The sequence below is a fragment of the Phlebotomus papatasi genome, chromosome 2, assembly GCF_024763615.1.
Source record: "Phlebotomus papatasi isolate M1 chromosome 2, Ppap_2.1, whole genome shotgun sequence".
Taxonomy (NCBI): Eukaryota; Metazoa; Arthropoda; class Insecta; order Diptera; family Psychodidae; genus Phlebotomus; species Phlebotomus papatasi.
Genome location: NC_077223.1, coordinates 8,609,590 through 8,631,396, shown reverse-complemented (window position 1 = coordinate 8,631,396; position 21,807 = coordinate 8,609,590). Strand labels below are relative to the sequence as shown.

Below are 21,807 nucleotides of genomic sequence, written 5' to 3'. Positions count from 1 at the left end.
TAAAAAATATTGAAGGAAATATCAAATCAATTTGATATTTAGAATTTCTTTGAAATTTTATTTCAATGTGACTTTGAAATTTTTTATTGAAATGATTTGGCCTAGTTTGTAGCCATTCAAAATAATGAAATGAAATATTGAATAAAATGTTCCATATTGAAACAAATATTTCAATATTTGCCTACACACTGCACAAATTTCTTCAATATTGAAACATTTATGTCAATAAATTTTTTCAATGTGCAGGCAATCCTTGTCAATATTTGATATTGAAAAGAAATATTTCAATAAATTATGTCTAATGTATAGCCAGCTTAAAGGTTTTTCAGAAGCTTTCCAAGATTTTTTTTCGTTTTTTGGTTTTCAACCTTAAGAAAGTCTTCTTTTTATTTAAGTTTCATTCAGTTTTCTGAATATTTTTCGGGTTTCATGAAAATTTTCTTTCATTTCTTTATTTTTGAAAGCTTTTAAAGGTTTCCAGAATATCCTTGGAGTCTTTCTTGAGCCTCCTCGCATTCGTAAACTTCGAGAAAGACTTTTTTACGATTACATAAGTTTTAACCCTTTAACGACGAGACACTTTTTACGAACTGAAAATCAACAATAAAAATTAAACTGAGAAACATAATCAATGATAAGTCTTACATCTAACCTTGGAAAGTCCAACAGAGTCTGATTCGGTGTATTTTTTGCCTCTGTGAACGATAGGGACAAAAATAGCCCAAAAATGTAAGTAATTTTTCTGACAATACCAATGAATAATATTTTTCGCTTTAATGAAAAATATTACGTATGAGTATTGTAGATTTTATTTCCAAAAGGGTTTTGCTTAAAAAAAATTGGAAGTATAAAAAATAAATAAAATCAATAATGAATTTGAGAAATTAAAAATTCGCCATTTTTGAGCTTAAATATTTACTACATAGCAAATAGCTAGAGACTTGCAAAAAAAATTCTAGAGTCCTTCAACCTTCTACTTTACAATTATGTAACAAACATTAGAAAAAATAACTTTAGGTAGTCAGGAAAAATTATTTTCTTTATGGGACACCGGTGTTCTAATCGTCCTTAAAGGGTTAAGAAACATTTCTACAATGGACACGGTTTTTTTCACATGCAAGACCCCTTGATCAAATTACAAAATTTTACCTTCAATGTTTGTATAGCGAAGCTACCTTCCTAAAAACTTGGAGATTACCTGAAATAAATGGTTTAGCGATTGATTGTGCATTTAAAATAAAAAAATATTCATTGAGAGATTACATTTTTATTATTCAATCATTCAATAAAATAAAATTGATAAAATTAGTGCCTGTTTCTTATGTTAGTCTCTCACAATTGTAAGTATTTCAAACGTCCTATCCTTATGTAAGTAGTTTATTTATTTATTTATTTTTTTAATTAAATTTCTATTTACAATGGTAGAGGGAGGAAAAGACTTAGGGGATCTTTGTAAATGAGTGGGAAATTTGTGACGGAGAGAATTTTTTTCTTAAGATCTATAATTGTTCTTTTATTTATTTTCTGTTTTTTTTTTTGGTGATATTAATGCAAAAGATAGAAGCTCCAGACATACTTTCACAGACAATCAAACAAACAACTTCCTCAAGAGCTTTTGACTACCTTTGGATACTCTTTTCCTCCAAGGCAGCCAAAAAGCTCTCTTCCTTTCTCAAGATGCTCCTCACACAAACAACGTGTTCTTTAAAATGACTCCACATAAAATTTCTCTTTCCTTCTTTTTTTTGTTTAAATCTAATCCTAGAAAGATAAGATCCTACATAAATTGTAGAAAAAAAACGATGCAACAGAAATGCCCTTGAAAGAGAATCTCTACAAATCTCATCAAATATAATGGTTTTTCTTTTAAAATAATTATGAGTCACTTCTTTTTACTATAAATCAAATTTTGGTATTAATGAGACCTTTTTTTCTTTGCTAACAAATGACTTGGAATATCCTTAAAATTGCTACACCCTCTTACGTGTTTCTCTGTTTTTTTTTTTGTGATCTGCAAGCCTTATTTTCTAAAGATTCATCTCAAATCTCTTCGGGAAGTTCTCATCTCACTTGTTGTCGTAGTCAAAGTCGGAATCGACGGCAGTCGCAGCTGTGGTATTTGCAGTGGCACCTCCTCGATCCTGGATGGCCGTTATTGATTGCTGTAAGGCGTTCGGTGTCAGCCACTCTCTGGAAGAAGAGCCAGTATCACCATGAGAGGGATATGCTCTTGAGATTTTCCCGAGAATCAAGTAAAATTGCAAGAAAAACTCCATTCAAAGGACTTCATCTGATAAAATTACCCTTTTTTGCTATATAAATCCCCTTTTAGCCCTTTAGAATTTTTCTAAAAAAGGTTATTTCGAAATAAAATCCACTGTTCTATTGGTCGGTGAATCTCGGAAAATCCGCTCTATTGGTTTGTTTATAAGATAAATTTTCCCTACCTTGTTATAATCTCTTCAAGTGTGTCCTGGCTGGAATACAAAACCTAGCAGACTTTTCATTTTATCTCTTAGAGTTTTAACGTTTAAATAATTCATTTAGGACCAATAACCCTTCAGGCGGCATTTATAGGGGGGGGGGGGGGGGGACTTTTGACTCGAAACTTTTCTTTCGAAATAAAAATATTTCACTGAGCTTTCTCGTCGTGTCATTTTGCCTACTCTCAGGCGCACAAAATATCGCCCTGAGCTTTCTCTCAGTGACAATTGCCTACTTTCTGGCGCACAAAATATCGCACTGAGCATTCTCAGTGGAAATTGCCTAATTTCTGGCGCACAAAAATAACTCTTTGGAAGCTCAATCAGCTGTTTTTTGTTATTGAAATATAAAGTGCTGTCTGTGCAGATTTTTCAAGAGCTTTCACACCTTTCAGCAAAAACATCATTAAAAATGCCTAGTGTTACAGTGAAATTGTCTAGTGAATTTAAAATTTTCATTTTAATAGATTATGTCTCTATTTTTTAATAACAGTTCCATAACACATATGAGGAGAAGATCTGTTGAGTAAAATCTCCAAAAAACAAAATATTTCTATCAAGAGAACACAAGGAGTATACTAAAGTAAGATGAAGATTTTCATAAAGTCTAGCTATCATGAATTATATAAAGGAAAACTAAACATTAGCTATTGTAAAGCAACTTCATTAGCAAAGCGTTTTCGGATTGTAAAGCAACTGACGATGTTTCCTTAAATTCCTGACAACATGTCGTAAGACCCTGCGGTGACACGAGTTTGATACAATATCTTTTAAATTTATTTTTCATCAACAATTAATATTTACTTTGGTGACACTTTGGCTTCTATTAAATTATTGTCAATACCACCTCAAAGCAAGTTCGAAACCTTCGAAACGTTTCGGAATGAAATAGAAAAGTCTGCTAGACTTTCTATTTCATTCCGAAAGTTTTCTTTCGAAAACTTTCGAAATAAAATAGAAAGTGTTTCCAGACTATCTATTTTAGTTAGAGCACACTTGGAGAATTTATAACAGAGGGTGGAGAAAATTTATCTCAGGAATGAACCACTAGGGGACATTTCCCAAGACTCACCGGTGCATAGCACAGTGGGGTGCATTTCGAAATCCCCCCGTATAGAAGACACCTTAGGAGACATTTCCCGAGACTCATCGGTAGATACATAGCACTGCAAAGTGGATTTCTAAAGCCCTCCGTATAAACAGAAGACACCTTACGGTCTCTTTAAACGACGGTGTTTTCATTTAAAATTATTATTCCCCATTGTGCTTGACCTTGAACCAAATTTGCATAATTTTCAGTGCAAAACATCTTATATGAAAAACTTTATTAGGTTCGAAATGTTTTCGAAAATCTGTATAAAATAAAATCTGTGTAATTTTGCGCTTTTTACACGAGACATTTAGGGAAAAGGAGACCTTACCTCAGAAACAAACCACTTGGAGAGAAATTTTTCGAAATACATCGGTGCATTTCGAAATAATTTGATTTAAACGGGTTATTAAGGACTAGAATAGCCTCATGTACCCAGTGATGTCTTTTTACGTCCTTTTCATTAATTTTTTTTACATTACAAACACAAACACGATTTATGAAATGGATAAAAGAAATCCTGGCTAGCTTTGGAATTTTCCATTCGCCAAAATTCTTAACAGTGATTTTTTCAATACTTTCCAGTTAAATTTTTGGCAGACTAAGCCAAGCGGCTAGAAATAGAGACATAGGCTTTTTGAGCGACCCCTCCAGTAACCTTTTCAATAATAATTTCTTTCAATCATCATATTAATTTTTCCCAAACCGAAAATATCTGGCCAGAATTACTTTTAAAACTTCATTGACTTTTTACTTCGGCCGCAATCTTCCTTCCCTTATTTTTCCTCACGAAATCAAAAACAAAATATTTCCAATAAAATCTTGATCAGATCCAATTGGCCATTGAATGTTAAGGTGTCTACACATTGGGAGCAATTTTCGTCAAAAATTGTGTTTTTGACAGAAATTTGACGTTTCCCCTTACAACGCTGCAGGGAATTTCCTTCAAAAAAGCAATTTTTGACAAAAATTGCTCCCAATGTGTAGAGGCCATTAATGGGAAATTAAATTATATCACTTGATCATTTCTTTTGATAAGCTTCATGCTTCGTAAATTATAATTTCGCAGAGAATAAAATAAAACTTTTATGAGACTTTTCACATCACTACGGTTTGGTAAAGTTTCTTACAGATGGCGCCACGTGGAAAATTTTGATTTTTTTGGCACTGATCAAAAGGATATTGTTAAATTTGGAGATAAAATTAAAATAACTCACTTTGGGAGACATCGCTGCAGGAATGGCACGCAGGAGCTGAAGTGTGCAAGTCTATTGACCCAACTGGGTATCTCCTGACCACAGAGTATCTGCGTGAGGGCACTGGAGAAGTGATTGCAGTTGTTATTCATGAGATGATACCGATCACCACGGAATTGATTGCCCAACTCCTCGACAATTCGCCTAACTTCCTCCTCCGTGAAATCCGTGCAGCCAATCTGGATGCTCTGGCGGAAGCGAAACTGATCGCCTAGCTCATCGTGATCCCGTGGCTGGATCTCAAAGACTCCAGTAAAGGGAAACGGATGACCACCGTAGGCAAATTCAGTCCCAAAGATCTCAACCCCAGAATGAAAGACCCCCAAGCCGAGTGAGGTGGTGTACTCATTGATCCAGTACTTGAAAGTCGAAGGGGTAATCCATGAGTCAATAGAGATAAGGATTGCGGAAGTCTGGGCAGGTTTCTTGCCCTCTCTTTTGAGCTCTTTTCAGACAAAGAGATTACGACTATGAGAACTTCTTTTTGTGTACACTTACCATGTCATAGACATTGAGAATGACTGGTTCTCGACTTCCCATGCTGATGGGCAGGAGTTCGTCGCTGTTCCCGGACAAAGAGAATCGATTAGGATGGAGAGAGCAACAAGACGGGACTCTTGGAGACAAAAGAGGCCAACGCTTTTTTACCTTTCGTGTTTTGGCACTCCGAGGCAGCTGGGAAAGGGCAAATTACAGGGCAGACCGTTTGAGAACATTACAGTGTGGAATTGTATGTGGAAATGAGGGAAAAACGCGAAATTTTGGGCAAAATGGACACAAAACCGATGTCATCGGGAGACAACTTGGGACCTTTTTTACACACTCACGTTCCCTGTTTTTTTTTCACGTCCTTTTCCACCCCCAACGCACACACGTTCACTCCACAACTATCACCACAGCATCAATTGACACAGTATCTAGTGAATTTCACAGCAAAATTAACCTTTTACGCTGAATTGTACGCGACAGATGGATTTATTCTTCACAACAAATTTCCGCACACAAACTGTTTTTTTCTCGCCATCTGACAGCTCTTCGCCATTGTTCGACTGCAGAGCCTCTCGCGGAAAAATTCGTAAGCTACTCAAGCCCGGCTGGCCATTTGTACACTAATAAAAGCAAATCAGGATTTTTTGCAAGGAATTTAAAAATTGTTGAATTTTCATGCAGAAGTTGCTGAAATTTCTAGCAGAAATTATTGAATATTTAAGGAAAAGTTGCTGAATTCTTTCCACAAAAGTTGATGTATTTTCTCGACCAAAAGTTGTTGGAATTCATTAAACAAAAGTTGTAGAATACTTCAACAAAAGTTGTTGAATTTACAAGTTAGATTTTTCAAAAATTGTTTAATTTTTGAAGCAAAAGTTGTAGAGCTTTCAAACAAAAGTTGTCGAATTTTGAAGCAAAAGTTGTAGTTTTCGAAAAAAAAGTTGTTGAATTCAATGGAAGTTGTGGAATATTTCAACAAAAGTTATTGAATTTTTAAGAAAAAGTTGTAGATTTTTCAAAAGTTGCTGAATTTTGAAGCAAGAGTTGTAGAACTTTTAAACGAAAGTTGTTGAATTCATTCAACGAGAGTTGTTGAATTCTTTTACGACAAAGATGTTGATTTTTTAAACAGAAGTTATTGAAGTTCTTGAAGCAAAACTTGTTGAATTCTTTTGAGACAAAGTTATTGATTTTTTTTTAAGACAACGTTGCTGATTTATTTAACAAAAGTTCTTGATTTTTTCAAGGTTGTTGAATTCATTCAACGAGAGTTGTTGAATTTTTTGAGCAAAATCAGTTGAATTCTTTTAAAACAAAATTGTTGATTTTTAACATAAGTTGATGAATTTTTTCAAGCAAAAGTTGGTCAGTTATTTTAAGGCAAGTTGTTGATTTTTTTTAACAGAAGTTGTTGAATTTTTAAAACGAAAGTTGTTGAATTCATTCAACGAGAGTTGTTGAGTTTTTAAGATAAAGCTATTGATTTTTCTAACACAAAGCTGTTGATTTTTTAAGAAAAGTTGTTGAACTTTTTTTATGCAAAAGTTGTCAAATTCAACGAGAATTTTTGAATTTTTCAAACAAAAGTTGTTGAATTCTTTCAAGACAATGTTGTCGACTTTTCCAATAGAAGTTGTTGATTTTTTTTAACAAAAATTGTTAATATTTTTCAAGCAAGTTGTTGGATTCTTTCGAACAAAAGTTGTTAACTTCTGTCAAGCAAAAGTAGTTGAATTCTTTTAAGGCAAAGTTATTGATTTTTTTTTTAACAAAAGTTGTTGACTTTTTGAAGAAAAAGCTGTTGTTGAATTCATTTAACGAGACTTGTTGAATTTTTCAATTAAATTTATTGAGTTCTTTGAAGCAGAAGTTGTTGATTTTGTAAACGAAAATTTTTGAATTCATTCAAAGAGTTGTTGAATTCTTTTAAGACAAAGATGTTGATTTTTGAAACAGAAGTTGTTGAATTTCTTGAATCAAGTTGTTGATTTTTTTTAGGCAGTTGTTGATTTTTTAAGATAACGTTGTTGATTTGTTTAACAAAAGTTCTTGATTTTTTTCAAGTAAAAGTTGTTAAATTTTTTGAGCCAAATCTGTTGAATTCTTTTAAGACAAATTTGTTGATTTTTTAACAGAAGTTGATGATTTTTTTCAAGCAAAAGTTGTTGAATAATTTTAAGACAAAGTTGTTGATTTTTTTTTAACAAAAGCTGTTGAATTAAAAAAATATTGTTAATATTTTTCAAGCAAAAGTTGTTGAATTTTTTTAAGACAAAGTTGACGATTTTTTTAAACAAAAGTTGTTGATTTTTTTAACAAAAATTGTTAATATTTTTCAAGCAAGTTGTTGACTTCTTTCGAGCAAAAGTTGTTGAATTCTTTTAAGACAAAGTTATTGTTTTTTTTTAAACAAAAGTTGTTGAATTTTTTAAAGAAGTTGTTGAATTCATTCAACGAGTTGTTGAATTTTTCAAATAAATTTATTGAGTTCTTTTAAGACAAAGTTTTTGATTTGTTTTGACAAAAGTTGTTGACTTTTAACAACAATTGTTAATATTTTTCAAGCAAGTTGTTGAATTATTTCCAGCAAAAGTTGCTGATTTCTTTCAAGCAAAAGTTGTTTAATTTTTGAGAAAGTTGTTGAATTCATTCAACGAGTTGTTGAATTTTTTAAACAAAAGTTTATAAAATCTTTTAAGACAAAGTTGTTAATTTATTTTACCAGAAGTTGTTGAATTTTTGAAACGAGAGTTGTTGAATTCATTCGACGAGAGTTGTTAATTGTTTTTTGAAGAAAAGTTGTTAAACTTGAAGCAAAAGTTGTTCATGTTTTTTACAGAAGTTGAGTAGAAAATTTTAAATTTCCATTAAGACGTATACTTCAGTCGAGAAACTTTTCGTTGAGCTAAATTTATATAGGACTATCTTTATAATGCAAATTTGTGTTTCGTATCTAGTAGTAAAAAAACAAAATTCAACATATCAATTATCAAAAGTAAATTAATGACAAACGAAAATTTAATATAGTGATGTAACTGAAATGATTTTTGGACTGTTTATTTAGTAGATAAATTTCTAATGTTAATTTCGAATATTTTTTTAAAATTACTTTTATACAATAAAATCTTTTCATTGACAAAATTTGTTCACTAAATAAGATTTGGATAAAAAAAAAATAATTTAAGAAAATAGAATTCAAATTGAAGATTAAAATTTCCTTATTTGATCTTTTCTTTACGGTCAGTAGAATATTTGAATGAAATATACACGGATATGACCTGGTATTTTTTTCTCCTTTATTTTCTCCTACGACGTTTCGGAGGGGTTTTCCTCCTTCTTCAGGTATGGAAAATTTTGGGAAATTTAAGAATCTTTGTGGGAAGGTTGAGATGAGAGTGTCAGTGAGAGAGTCAAAATTGCCAATTAGGTCAACTATAACTCTTGACATTTTTTCCCAAAATTTTCCATACCTGAAGAAGGAGGAAAACCCCTCCGAAACGTCGTAGGAGAAAATAAAGGAGAAAAAAATACCAGGTCATATCCGTGTATATTTCCTTATTTGTCTCGACTATTCTCATTTTCGCCGAAAGTGTTCTCAATCTCACCGTTACTCTTCTTATTTTCATGTTTCATCGCAACTGTTTTCATTTCACACGCTACTGTTCTTATTTTCGCCGCAACTCTTCCCATTTAAACCTAAACTGTCTCTATTTTCGCCGCAACTGTTCCTATATTCGCCGGATTTATTCACAATTATCCAGTTAAATAGTTTGCAACACTATGAAGCCTTATAATTTTTCTCTCCTTTTTTTTACAACAGTAAGTCGAGCCGGGGAATCGATCCGTCCAAGAGCCAACGGTCTTGCCTATTGCGCCACTGATTCCCCAGCAATCAAATCTTCGATAGTGAAAAACAGGAAAATGACGTTTTTTTAATGATTATCTTGCCAGATTCCTTGCCATTATTCAAGGAATAATGTTGAATTTCCCAAATCATTTTTTAAGCGAATTATCAGAACCAGCTTTATTTAAAAATATATTGTAAATCAATTAATAAATGCATAAATCAGAAAAAAATTAATCCCCTCTTCTTGATCGCAAAGTTCTTTTGGGTGCAGCAGCTGCTTCCTGGACAACAGGACTGTTCTCAACTTCTGGTTTTCCCCGTCGTGTCTTGGCATTCTTCTTCTCATCTTCACCCTTTTCTTCAGTAGCTTCCTTCGCTTTGACCCTTCTTCCCTTCTTTAGTGGTGGCTCTTGTGTCTCTTCCGATGCAGTGCCATCTTCTGGAGAAACCACAGAGTTATCTCTTACTTTTCGTGGTCTTCCTTTGCGAGTTACAGCGTTGGAAGTCTTTTCTTCGTTGGCTTTAGGAGTTTCAGCTGGATTTGATGGTTCTGTAGGAGCTGCTTTTGCCCTTCTTCCTCGAGTTACAGAGCTAGTCGTCTTTTCATCTTCTGGTTTTGCTTCAAGACCTGTAGCTTCCGACGTATTGACCTCTTCCGAAGTAGAAGCCTGGGAGCTGTTCTGAACTTTCTTGCCCCTTCTTCCTCGAGTTGCAGAGCTAGTCATCTTTTCATCTTCTGGCTTTGCTTCAAGCCCTGTAGCTTCCGACGTATTGATCTCTTCCGAAGCAGAAGTCGTGGCATTGTTCTGAACTTTCTTGCCCCTTCTTCCACGGACGTTAGCAGCCTTCTCGGCTTCAAGCTTTGATTCTGTTTCAGGAGTTTCAACTGGAGTTGCTGTGTCCAAAGCAACCTTTCTACCTCTCCTTCCGCGAGTTGCAGAGCTGCTTGTCTTTTTGTCTTCTGCCTTTGCGTCAAGATCCGTAGCTTCTGACGTAGTTTCCAAGTGAGAAGACGTGGAAGTATCCTTGATTTTCTTGCCTCTTCTTCCGCTAGTTGACGCTTTAGGGGTACTTTCAGTTTCAGGATTTGCTTCTGATTCAGAAAGTTCAGTTGAACTAGCCGTCTGCAGAGGAGCTTTCTTTGCCCTTCTTCCTCGAGTTCCAGAACTGGTTGTCTTTTCGTCTTCTGACGTCATCAAATCATCCTGAACTTTCTTTCCCCTCCTTCCGCGAGTTGCAGCTCTAGAAGTACTTTCAGCTTCCGGCTTTGCAGGAGACTTAAAGACTGATGTGCTTCCTGTCTCCAAATCAACTTTTCTGACCCTTTTACCGCGAGTCGTTGAAGTCTTCTTCTCAACTTCAGCCTCTGACTCGGCTTCAAAGGCATCTGATGAGTTTTCTGCTTCCAACGCAACAGTCAAAGCAGCTTTCTTCCCCCTTCTTCCTCGAACTGCAGGACTGGCCTTCTTCTCAGCTTCCGACTTCGATTCGACTTCAGAAGTTTCCGTTGAATTTTCCACTTCCAACGCTGAAGCCAGAGGAGCCTTTCTGCCCCTCCTTCCTCGAACTGCAGGACTGGCCATTTTCTCACCTTCAGATTTTGATTCATTTTCAGAAGTTTCTGCAACTTTGCCCCTCTTTCTCTTCTGTTCTGGCTCATCAGGCTCCTTCGTAGGCAGATCATCCTTTTCAGACGTTGTTTTACTGGCCTCATTATCTTTTCTGCCCCTCTTTCTACGAGATGCAGTTTGTACTGGTTTCTCTTCTTCAACCATCTTAGCTTCTTCAACGGCTTTCTTCGCCGGACGACCACGTCTGGGACTAGGTTTAACTATGTCCGGATTCTCCACTTCCACTTCCTTCATAGCTGCCTTCCGTGCTCTTTTTGGAGGCGGAGGAGGAGCTGGATCCTCTGGAATCTCCAAAACCTCTTCAACTTTTTCCTCAGCTGTCCCCTTCTTTCTCGTTGCTCTTGGTTTCTTCGCTTTAGGAGCTTTCTCCTTCTCAGATCCTAAAGCCACCTTCGAAGGCATTTCAACAGCAGCTGGAGAAGCAAATTTTACCACTTTCGGCTTCCGTCCACGTTGACGTTTCTCACCAGCATCCTCAGCAACAGGTGTTGATGCTACGACTGAACTTGCTGAGTAGTTGACATTTTGCCTTCTGGCCCGAAGTGATCTTACAGGGCTTGGCGTAGCATCCTCAATGGTGATTGTTGGAATTTTCAGGGAATCACTTTGTTCTTCATTATCCTTCAGCGGAATCTTTCGAGGTCTTCCTCTGGGAGATTTGGGTGTGCTCGTGATCCCTTCAGCAAAATCAAGTGTCATATTTGTCATGTTACCCGACAGATTCATACTTTGGGCAATTGCCTGCTTCCTCAAGGACGCCACTCGAGTAGTGGGCTCTCGGTTACGGATTGGTGTATCCTTTACGGATACATTTACTTCCACGGTCTCTCCACCATCCTGGGAAATATTTGTTTTCATGTTCATTCTGATTTCTAAAATAGGCTGCAAGCAAAGGACTTTTTTAAAAGCAATAAAGCGATTTCGAAGGAAAGAGTGGATGCAAGATGACACCGTTGACCTTGAAAATCTGGTGTAAGGAATGCTTCAAGGTTATTGTCATGCGGGGACGAAAAGTCGGCTTAAAGAATCAACGAAGGAGAAGTGAAAAAGGAATTGTCGTATATGCGCAAGAGAACTACGACATTCACGGTGAAAGGCACAACAAATCAACAGTAGCCTGGGCATGAGGTGTTGGGTGTTCTACCTCCTCTGGAATCCACTGTTTCATAGAGTACCGACGACGGAAAGGAGTTAACGACGTTGTCTTCTGCTCCTGTTGGTTATTCGCACAAATACACCTGGGAAAATGCAAGTCTAGGATGTAAGTCAATAACTGACTTTGTCCTTGTTCCCGGTGATGATAGAAGAATTGTCCAAGACGTTCGAGTTTTTAACAGTAATGAACTTACAACTCGACGGCTCCATTCTATACTATGCTAAGTCGACTTAGCTTTATATTACTCCGAGAGGTATGTTGTTCCTGAGACGGAGATCTACAAATTGTGAAAATTTGGTGGTCATCCGATGTCCGGGTAACGAGATTTGAGACTTTCGAAAAAAATACACGTGTAGCATAGGAAATCGCCAACTTCAAATGATTCTCCTGAAAAGTTGTCATTCTGACTTAGTATAGTATGGAATGGAACCGTCGAACTGATCATCACCTGCTCTTCGCAAAGGCAAACTTTAACGAAGACCCTCCCGCAAGAGCAAAGTGCTGAAATGCATTGGGTTGGAGAGCCTTAAAATGAAAGACGTTGAGGCTGAATGGGAGTGATTTCAAATAACCATTTTGGCCTCGGCTACAGAAGCTTGTGGCGTCAAACGAGTCGATGTGACGAACAACGTGATGGTCATCCTGGTGGGGAACACTGGGAGTAAACGAAGCCGTTGGAGAGAACAAGAAGGCTTACAAGTTGTAAATGCAACGTAAGGATTCTGAGTCTCGTGATCGTTACGCTAGTAAGCTGGAGTTCGTCTACAGGATGGCAAACAAAACTTTCTGGCAAACAGTCCGAAGACTCAGAGGAAAGAAGAGCAATTCCATCCAAGGAAGGAAATCTTCTGACCAAAGAGGAAGAGTACTTCTCAGAATTACTCAAGATCGAATAAGGAACGTAGCCGTTCGTGAGGAACTAGGAGTCGAGGAGCTGCTTCTTCGGGTTGAAAGATCACAACTTCGATGGTATGGACATGTTCAGCGCATGGATAGAAAATGATTCCTCAGAAAAGCTATGAAAAGCTATGCAAACCATTATGAGGAGGCGTCGACCTCGGGGCAGACCTAGGACAAGATGGCTGAATCAAATTCAGAAACTTGCCCTGGACTCCCTTGCGATCGAACCTGAACATCTTCCTGAAGTGGCGGAGATGTCGACTTTAGATGTTATTTCCCTGCTCCTGAAAACCGTTAGTTCCAACGCTTACTTTGAATTTCTGAAATCTTTTAGAGGTAGTACTGGACATTTTCTTCCTACCTGAAAATTCGCCATTTTGTATTTTTTTTTTAATTTGAAAAACCGCTCTAGAGGGTTTATTTCTCAACGGATTTGGCCAAGATTGGATTTCATAGAAAGGTCTTCAAATTTCTAACACAGCTCTGTAAAAAAATAAAAGTTTTCGTAAAAGGATACTTACAGTTACTGAAACATCCGGGTGATCAGGGCTGTCTTGAATCAAGCTGACACTCTCATTCGGCGTGACGTTGCTGTATTTGTCCGATAGAACTTGCAGAGTATTGTTGGCACGACGTGAATGATGAGCATCGGTAGTTGATGAAACAATTGATTCCAACCATTCTTGAACCTTCTCATCTGTCTTCCTGGGACTGCCCTGCTCTGCCTCCTTTTGACTTTCCTCCTTCTCTGCCTTCTTGGGGCTCTCCTTTCTTGAATACGTATGCCTTATCGATGGCATAGATGTACGTCCTTTTAGTGTGTCAAACAATTCATCCAGAGTTGGATCAAGGTCAATTTCCACAACATCCGAAGTTGACGGAGTTTCCTTCGGACTGTCAGCAATATTTACGATACTCTCGCGTACTTCAGCTTCTTCAGGAATTGCATATAAATCCCTGAGATTGGAGAGATCTTGAGTGGTGTCAGACGGTTTAGGTTCGACAAAAAGTTCCTTAACGCCAGTTAACTTGACTGAAGTCTCTCCAGAAGATTCCTTCATGAGTTCCTTGACACCCAACAATTTGACTGAGGTATCAGCTTCCTCAGGTTCCCTCAAGAGATCTCTAACTCCCCGATAATTCACAGAAACATCCTGTTTGGGAGTGTTCATCAATTCCTTCATGCCTGCTAGCCTAACTGAATCTTCCTCCTCGGGAATCTCCCTCATAAGATTCCTCACTCCAATATAGTTCACTGAGATGTCTTCAAGCGGAGTTCTCAACAATTCTCGCACTCCAACGAGATCTTCAAGTTTATTGGCATCTTTAGGTGTGGCCAAAAGTTCCCTTACTCCAACCACATCTGTCAGATCATCATTGAAATTCGGAGTCTTTAGCAAATTCTTCACTCCTGGAAAATTCTCAAGAGCATCATGTTTTTCCTTTCCGGGAGTCCTAAACAACTTCCTAACACCTCTGACATCTGTCAGATCATTATCAGGTGACACATTAGCCAGGAAGAGCTCTTTGACACCCTCAACTTTCTGGAGATCATTTTTATTATCTCTCGGCGTCTTCATCAACTCCCGGACTCCACGGAGATTTGGAGTTTTGGGTTGCTTCTCAAACAATTTCTTGATCCCCGAAAAATTACTCAAATTATTCAAGGGACTTCTGGGCTTGGTGACTTTTCCAGGAGTATTTCTCAAGCTCATGCTCAAAGATCTCTGAGGCAGTTTCCTCTCACTTGTTGCCCTCCTAGCTGGAGTTCTCTTTGCAAGAGGCGTGACGATGTTCTCCTTATCAACTGCAACATCTTCCGTATTGGGCAGTTTCTTCTCACTTGTAGCCCGTCGGAAAGGAGTTTTCGTCGTAACGGGAGTTGTCATCTTCTCCTCGATTCTCTTCTCGAGAGGAGTTTTCAAGGTTTCATCAGGGAGTTTCTTGACGCTCAGAGCTTTTGTGGAAGGAGTTTTCTTCTCAGGGGGAGTTGATATGTCCTCAAATTCAAGATGCACTTGCGACAAGGTCTTTTCATTTGCAGAAAGTGGAGTTACAATTTTCTCCTGAACTTCCTGATCTTCCTGAAGAAGACTTTCTTCAGTTGCGGTTTTCCGAGAAGGAGTTTTCATCGTAAGAGCAGTTATGATCTCCTCTTCAACTTTCAGATCTTCCTGAGACACTTTCTGCACACTCAAAGTTCTCCGAGCAGGAGTCTTCTTTGTAAAAGGCGTTGTTAGCTTCTCTTCAGTTTCCTGATCCTCCAGTGACGGTTTCTTCACGCTCAGTGCTTTACGTCCAGGAGTTTTCTTTGTAAGAGGCGTTGTCATCGCTTCTTCAACTTCTAGATCTTCCTGAAGAAGACTTTTCTCAGTTGCGGTTTTCCGAGAAGGAGTTCTATTCGCAAGAGGCGTTGTGATCGTTTCTTCAATTTCCTGATTCTCCTGAGACTGTTTCTTTACACTCAAAGCTCTCCTAGCAGGAGTCTTCTTCGCAAGAGGCGTTGCCATCTTTTCTTTAACTTCCTGCTCCTCCTGTGACGGTTTCTTCACGCTTAGAGCTTTACGTCCAGGGGTTTTCTTCGTAAGAGGAGTTGCGATCGTTTCTTCAACTTCCTGATCTTCCTGAAGAAGACTTTTCTCAGTTAGAGTTTTCCGAGAAGGAGTTTTCTGCGCAAGAGGCGTTGCTATCTTGTCTTCAACTTCCTGATCCTCCTGTGACAGTCTTTTCACGCTCAGAGCTTTACGTCCAGGAGTTTTCTTCATAAGAGGAGTTGCGATCGTTTCTTCAACTTTCTGATCTTCCTGAAGAAGGTTTTTCTCAGTCAGAGTTTTCCTTGAAGGAGTTTTCTTCGCAACAGGCGTTGTTATCTTCTCTTCAAATTCTTGATTCTCCTTCACACTCAAAGCTCTCCTAGCAGGAGTGTTCTTTGCAAAAGGAGTTGCCATCTTCTCTTTAACTTCCTTATCCTCCTCTGACGGTTTCTTCACGCTAAGAGCTTTACGTCCGGGAGTTTTCTTCGTAAGAGGCGTTGGCATCCCTTCTTCAAATTCCTGATCTTCCTGAAGAAGACTTTTCTCAGTTAGAGTTTTCCGAGAAGGAGTCTTCTTCGAAAGAGGCGTTGCTATCTTTCCTTCAACTTCCTGATCCTCCTGAGGTAGTTTCTTCACACTCAAAGCTCTCCGAGCAGGAGTCTTCTTTGTAAGAGGCGTTGTCAGCTTCTCTTCAGCTTCTTGATCCTCCAGTGGCGGTTTCTTCACGCTCAGAGCTTTACGTCCGGGAGTTTTCTTCGTAAGAGGAGTTGCGATCTCCTCTTCAATTTCTTGATCTTCCTGAAGAAGACTTTTCTCAGTCAGAGTTTTCCTTGAAGGAGTTTTCTTCGCAAGAGGCGTTGCGATCTTTTCTTCAACTTCCGGATCTTCCTGAGACAGTTTCTTCGTGCTCAGAGTTTTACGTCCGGGAGTTTTCTTTGTAAGAGGCGTTGTCATCGCTTCTTCAACTTCTAGATCTTCCTGAAGACTTTTCTCACTTGCAGTTTTCCTAGGAGTTTTCTTCGCAAGAAGCGTTGCGATCTTTTCTTCAACTTCCGGATCTTCCTGAGACAGTTTCTTCGTGCTCAGTGCTTTACGTCCGGGAGTTTTCTTTGTAAGAGGCGTTGTCACCGCTTCTTCTACTTCTAGATCTTCCTGAAGAAGACTTTTCTCAGTTGCAATCTTCCTAGGAGTTTTCTTTGCAAGAGGCGTTGTTATCATCTCTTCAATTTCCTGATCTTCCTGAGACCGTTTCTTCACACTCAGAGCTTTGCGTCCGGGAGTCTTCTTTGCAAGAGGAGTTGCCATCTTCTCTTCAACTTCCTGATCCTCCTGTGACGGTTTCTTCACACTTAGAGCTTTACGTCCAGGAGTTTTCTTCGTAAGAGGCGTTGCAATCTCTTCTTCAAATTCCTGATCTTCCTGGAGGAAACTTTTCTCAGTTGCAGTTATCCTAGGAGTTTTCTTCGCAAGAGGCGTTCCTATCTTCTCTTTAACTTCCTGATCCTCCTGTGATATTTTCTTTACGCTCAGAGCTTTACGTCCGGGAGTTTTCTTCGTAAGAGGCGTTGCAATCTCTTCTTCAAATTCCTGATCTTCCTGAAGAAGGCTTTTCTCAGTTGCAGTTTTCCTAGGAGTTTTCTTTGCAAGAGGCGTTCCTATCTTCTCTTCAATTTCCTGATCTTCCTGTGATAGTTTCTTCACGCTCAGTGCTTTACGTCCGGGAGTTTTCTTCGTAAGAGGCGTTGCGATCGTTTCTTCAACTTGGAGATCTTCCTGGTATTGGGTTGTCTCAGTTGGAGTTGTCTTTGAAGTTGGAGTCGTCATGATCTCTTCAACTTCCAGATCGTCCTGAGACAGTTTCTTCACACTCAAAGACCTCCGGGCAGGAGTTTTCTTCGCAAGAGGCGTTGTGACTTCATGAACTTCAAGATCTTGGAATTTTTCCTCACTTGCAACATTCTGGGAAGGAGTTTTCTGCACAACAGGCGTTGTCATTCCTACTTCAACTGCGAGGTCTTCCTGGAGAAGATTTTTCTCAATGCCAGTTCTTAGAGGGGTTTTCTCCGTAATTGGAGTCGTTATGTTCTCCTTGTCAACTGTAATATCTGCCAGATTTTCCATAGTCATCAATTTGGACACCTCACTGATCGTCCGAGCAGCCTTCTCGCCAGTTATATCAGAATTATTGAGCTTCTTCCCAACATCAATCCTCCTCGTGACTTTCTTAACTGACGTCGCTGGACGTTTTGAGATTCTCGGAGGATTCTTAGGAGTTCCCAGTTCTTCCTTTTTGGGAGTCTTTTTAGTGCTGACTGGAGTTTTGGCGGATCTGAGGGGTCTCTGCGGAGTTTTCGGAGACATTTTCTCCCCGACAAACTTTACACTTTCATCGAGGGTTTTCAATGTCTCGTCAGAGTCCTCAATTGTAATCACCGATGCTGACTGATCATCTTGGGACTCATCCAACTGCCTGGACTTGCTGAACAATTCAATTGGAGTGCTCTGGGGCAAACTGGTGAAATCCACATTGACTTTGGCTGCAGAGTAATTCCCGCGAGTGGCTGAGGATGGAGTTCTCAAGCTTCTGGTCACGGGTTGCCTGACAGGCGTCTTGAAGACGTCTGGAGTGTCAGGAAACTGAGCATCGACCCTGGATACCACCTTCGACGGTGCTGGAGTGCATAAATCAATAAGATTGATGGACTCCCTTGGCATTTTTGGAGAAACCAAAGTGGAAGTAGCCAAAGTAACTTCCAGTGGCGTTGCATAGACGCTGTTTGTCATCTCACTTGCCGTGTCATTCTGCTGCAATGTCGTAGAGGCATCCAGCTGAGTTGAATCTTTAATGAGTGTTGTCTGCTCAGGCGTACAAGTCTCCTGTTTGTTCTCTGAAATCGAAAAGTTATTCACATTTTGCAGGAAGGTTACTGCTTGTACCTTTGTTTAGAAATAATTTTAGATAAGGTTTCTTTTAAAAGAATAAACAACTGAGTGTTTTTTTTTTAATTTCGAATATAATTTATGTACTTTACAGGAAGCCAGAAGGCATTTAATAAAAACGGGCCACGCCCCTGCACTGTATGAATTTATTTGAGGAAAACCCTTTAAATGCACCAGCTCTCTACCTCTGCGTTCTACGTCAAATTTTATACAGACTAGGGTAAATGTCCTAATTCAAAACCATTTCCAGACGCTTTAACTTTGACAGAAGATTCAACACATTAAGTTCATATTTTTTTCTGAAGAGAATAACATAAATTTGCTCCTTGGCTCTTTTAGAATGTTACTGTTTAGTGAAAATTCTTTAGATATAATTTGAAAACTTCGTAAATACAAGAAAAATACGCGAGTATAAAATTGGAAACAAATTAATCCAAATGGAGACAAGGGAAAGTTTCTAATTGGAGACGAACAGTGTAAGTGAAACCGCGACGAAAGGCTTTCAAAACCTTGTTCAGTTGCTCCTGAGTGCAGAATTTGTTCTTATTCCTGGTCTTTTTTCTTTTTTCATGTAAAACAATAAAAAAATCTCTCCAAAAAAATCATATTTCCGGGGTTTCCTATTGAAGCATTTGCAGACACTTCAGAAAAACCCTTTCTGTTTACGAAATAGTTAATTATTTCATTTGAAGACTCACGCATCTTTAGCAATATAGTTTGGCACTTAATTTAACTCAAATTAGCTAGAAATATGACATAAATGTTAAACAAAACGAATAAACAGCAGTCACTTTATTGTGTTTTTCATCGGAAAACATGGTCGAGCCAAGAAAAATTCGATGGTGAAAAGGTACACTTTTAATTTTTCTGAGAAATTAACAAATTAAAATTTGTGAATATGAATGGATTTTTGCTATATTTGGAGCAAAATTAACTAAATAATGAAATTGTGGTATAGAAAATATATAAATATAATTATTTAGTACTGTATTTATCATGAAAACAATTACGTTTCCATTTGGAGTAGCGAAAAATTTCCATTTGGAGCAGGTTTTGAATTAGCTTAATTTACCCTAATGATTTTTAAAATTATTTCCTTTTTGCTTTTGTAACCTTTTATGGGCAATAAAAAAAATAAATTGGAAAGTTTTGTTCTTCTGAATCGTGAATTTTATTTTCTGGTAATAATTTGTAGGAGACGTGGCCTATATTTCCATCAGTGTGAAATGACTTTTCCTTTACTTTTTTATCTTTTTGTTGACAGTCAAAGATAAATTCAAGATTTTTTCTTTTGAAACTCAATTTTTATTTTTCATTTTAATTTATGAAATGCAGGGACGTGGCCTATTTTTTCGTTTTATTTTTTTAATTTTTTTTTTTTTTGAAAATTAGGAGTGATAAATTTTGAAATTATTTCTTTTTTACTTTTGTAGAATTTTATGGGCAATAAAAAAATGAATTAGAAGGTTGTGTTCTTCTGAATCCTAATGGCTCTGGCACACCTTTTAGATCAGGAAAATTTCATAAAGTCGAAATTCGCATCCCTTTCTTTCTCACATGTTTTGCATATGACTATCTCATTCTTTTGCATACCAAATTCGATTGAGCTAAATTGAATTTGGTGTGATGTTTAAAAGAAGAAGAAGAGTGCGGGAGAATGAGATAAACATATGCAAATCATGTGAGAAAGAAAGGCATTCGAATTTCGACTTCACGAAATTTTCCTGATCTAAAAGGTGTGCCGGAGCCATAAATATTATTTTCTGGTAATGATTTGTAGGAGGCTTGGCCTATATTTTTATCAGTGCAAAATGTAGATGGTCAGAGTAATTTTAAATTATTTTTTTCTTTATTTTTTGTGGACAGTCAAAGGTAAATTCAATAGATTTGTTCTTCTGAATCTCAATTTTTTTTATTTCACTTATGAAATGCAGGAGGCGTGTCCTATTTCTCCGTCTATTTAAAATTTAGCAGAGAAATGATAAATTTTAAATAACATTTCTCTTCATTTTGTAGCTTTATATGGGCAGTAGAAAATAAATTGGAAAGTTGTCTTCCTGAATCTCAATTTTTAATTTTTTTAAAAAACTTGCAGAAGGTGTGACCTATTTTTTCATGAATGTGAAGCTTAAAAGAATTTGTAATTAATAATTTTTTTTTCGTCCTTTGCTTCTCCTTTTATTGGTAATAAAAAATAAACAAAGTTTCTCTCCTTCTGAAAGCCAATTTTTATTTTAAACTATGAAATGCAGGAGGCGTGACCTATTTATCCGTCAATTTAAAATGTAAAAAAATGTGAAAATAAATTGTAATTTCTTTTTTTTTTTTTACTTTTGTAGCTTTTCATGGGATATAAAAAATTATAAGAGTCTGTTCTGCAGAATACCAATTTTAATTAAATTAAAATGCTCTGCAGGAGGCGTGGCCTATTTTTCCGGCAATTTATAATTAAGAAGAATGACTTAAACACATTTTGAATTATTTTTTTTTGTTTTTTGGAAGGGAAAAAATAATTAAATAAAAATGCAACCGAGAGAATTTAATAATAATAAATTTAGGAGTAACTTACCAATTGTGCAGTTGTAGGCATCGGAGTAACTTCTTGCTTGGGGCCTGAGAGGCGTCAAAACGGACACCGTTGTATTTCTGTTTAGGCGGATCTGCTTCTTCTGCAAAGCCGGAAGGAATCTTGGTAAATACTGGCACAGACTTTATTAATCCCAAAGGGTAAACATTACCTTCCTGCCAGGCTCTGACTTGCAGATCCTTCTCTTGCCTATTCCGGTCTGGTTATCGATTACAGTGGCCAAGCTCTTCGAGTCATCCAGCAGAGGCATGTAGTTCCACAGGAACTCATCGTTGAAGACCTTAAGGAAATCTCCAGGCCTCAGGACACACTTACCATTCACTCCCTTGCCATTCACCTGAACTGAATCCTCCTCAGAGTAATTCTTCACTTGCACCTAGAAGACAAGGGAATCCAATGAATGCTCGGTTTCTGGTAAACAATTCCCCGAAGGTCATCTAACCTTTCCAAATTTTCCCATGAAGATCTTGCAGTGCACCCGCAAGGCTTCGGGATGCTTCAGGCGGAAGTGACATGATAAATCCTTCCCGAACTTCACAGAGACTCCTCGGGTATTGTACACAATCCTGTTCTTCCCATTTTTCTTCAGATAAGTCAATTTCCCTCCAAGTAAAGTTGCATTCATTCCGGAGGGGCTTCACTCTTGTCAACTTTTTCAATTTCACTTGTAAAAACAATTTATTCTCACAAAAGCCACAAGATACACATTTACAGACACACAAAATATGTTTTTCTTCCTTTTTCACAACAAATTGGTCAAGTCAAATGATTTAATTACCGAGATTTCTTGCAAAATATTCAATGACGCTCTTTTCCACAGAGACGCTATGAAAAAAACAATCGTTGTGAAATAAATTCCAATAGCCCTCTGTATAGGCTGCTCCGAAATATGTA

The 21,807-nt window shown here is 37.5% G+C and overlaps 2 protein-coding genes across 3 annotated transcripts; both read right to left on the bottom strand.

Annotated features, from left to right (window-relative positions):
* Positions 1-1,251: 1,251 nt before the first annotated feature.
* Positions 1,252-5,887, bottom strand: LOC129803633 (deubiquitinase DESI2). 2 transcript variants are annotated; one of them, XM_055850342.1, is made up of 4 exons: positions 5,478-5,887; positions 5,328-5,391; positions 4,791-5,188; positions 1,252-2,229 (listed from the first exon to the last, which is right to left on the bottom strand). In XM_055850342.1, exons 1-4 carry the CDS (start codon positions 5,543-5,545, stop codon positions 2,067-2,069), a joined length of 693 nt encoding a protein of 230 aa, XP_055706317.1. In that variant the 5' UTR covers positions 5,546-5,887; the 3' UTR covers positions 1,252-2,066. The 2 variants fall into 2 exon arrangements, with proteins under 2 accessions (XP_055706317.1, XP_055706318.1); XM_055850343.1 differs by having other exon boundaries at positions 1,252-2,190; positions 5,478-5,886.
* A 3,427-nt stretch (positions 5,888-9,314) lies between these two features.
* Positions 9,315-21,764, bottom strand: LOC129803632 (titin-like). The gene is made up of 5 exons (XM_055850341.1): positions 21,356-21,764; positions 21,065-21,289; positions 20,896-20,995; positions 13,374-18,274; positions 9,315-11,633 (listed from the first exon to the last, which is right to left on the bottom strand). Exons 1-5 carry the CDS (start codon positions 21,536-21,538, stop codon positions 9,396-9,398), a joined length of 7,647 nt encoding a protein of 2,548 aa, XP_055706316.1. The 5' UTR covers positions 21,539-21,764; the 3' UTR covers positions 9,315-9,395.
* Between the last annotated feature and the right edge of the window lie 43 nt (positions 21,765-21,807).

Bases quoted from the DNA above. Each gene is read 5' to 3' on its own strand.
- LOC129803633 (XM_055850342.1), bottom strand. From the start codon at position 5,545: ATGTTCTCAAACGGTCTGCCCTGTAATTTGCCCTTTCCCAGCTGCCTC. The intron at 5,392-5,477 runs GTAAAAAAGCGT...GTCCGGGAACAG, and splicing joins GGAGTGCCAAAACACGAAAG to CGACGAACTCCTGCCCATCA. The intron at 5,189-5,327 runs GTAAGTGTACAC...TCGACTTTCAAG, and splicing joins TTCTCAATGTCTATGACATG to TACTGGATCAATGAGTACAC.
- LOC129803632 (XM_055850341.1), bottom strand. From the start codon at position 21,538: ATGAATGCAACTTTACTTGGAGGGAAATTGACTTATCTGAAGAAAAAT. The intron at 21,290-21,355 runs GTTAGATGACCT...CTTGTCTTCTAG, and splicing joins TCATGGGAAAATTTGGAAAG to GTGCAAGTGAAGAATTACTC. The intron at 11,634-13,373 runs GTAAGTATCCTT...AATATTTCCCAG, and splicing joins ACCCGGATGTTTCAGTAACT to GATGGTGGAGAGACCGTGGA.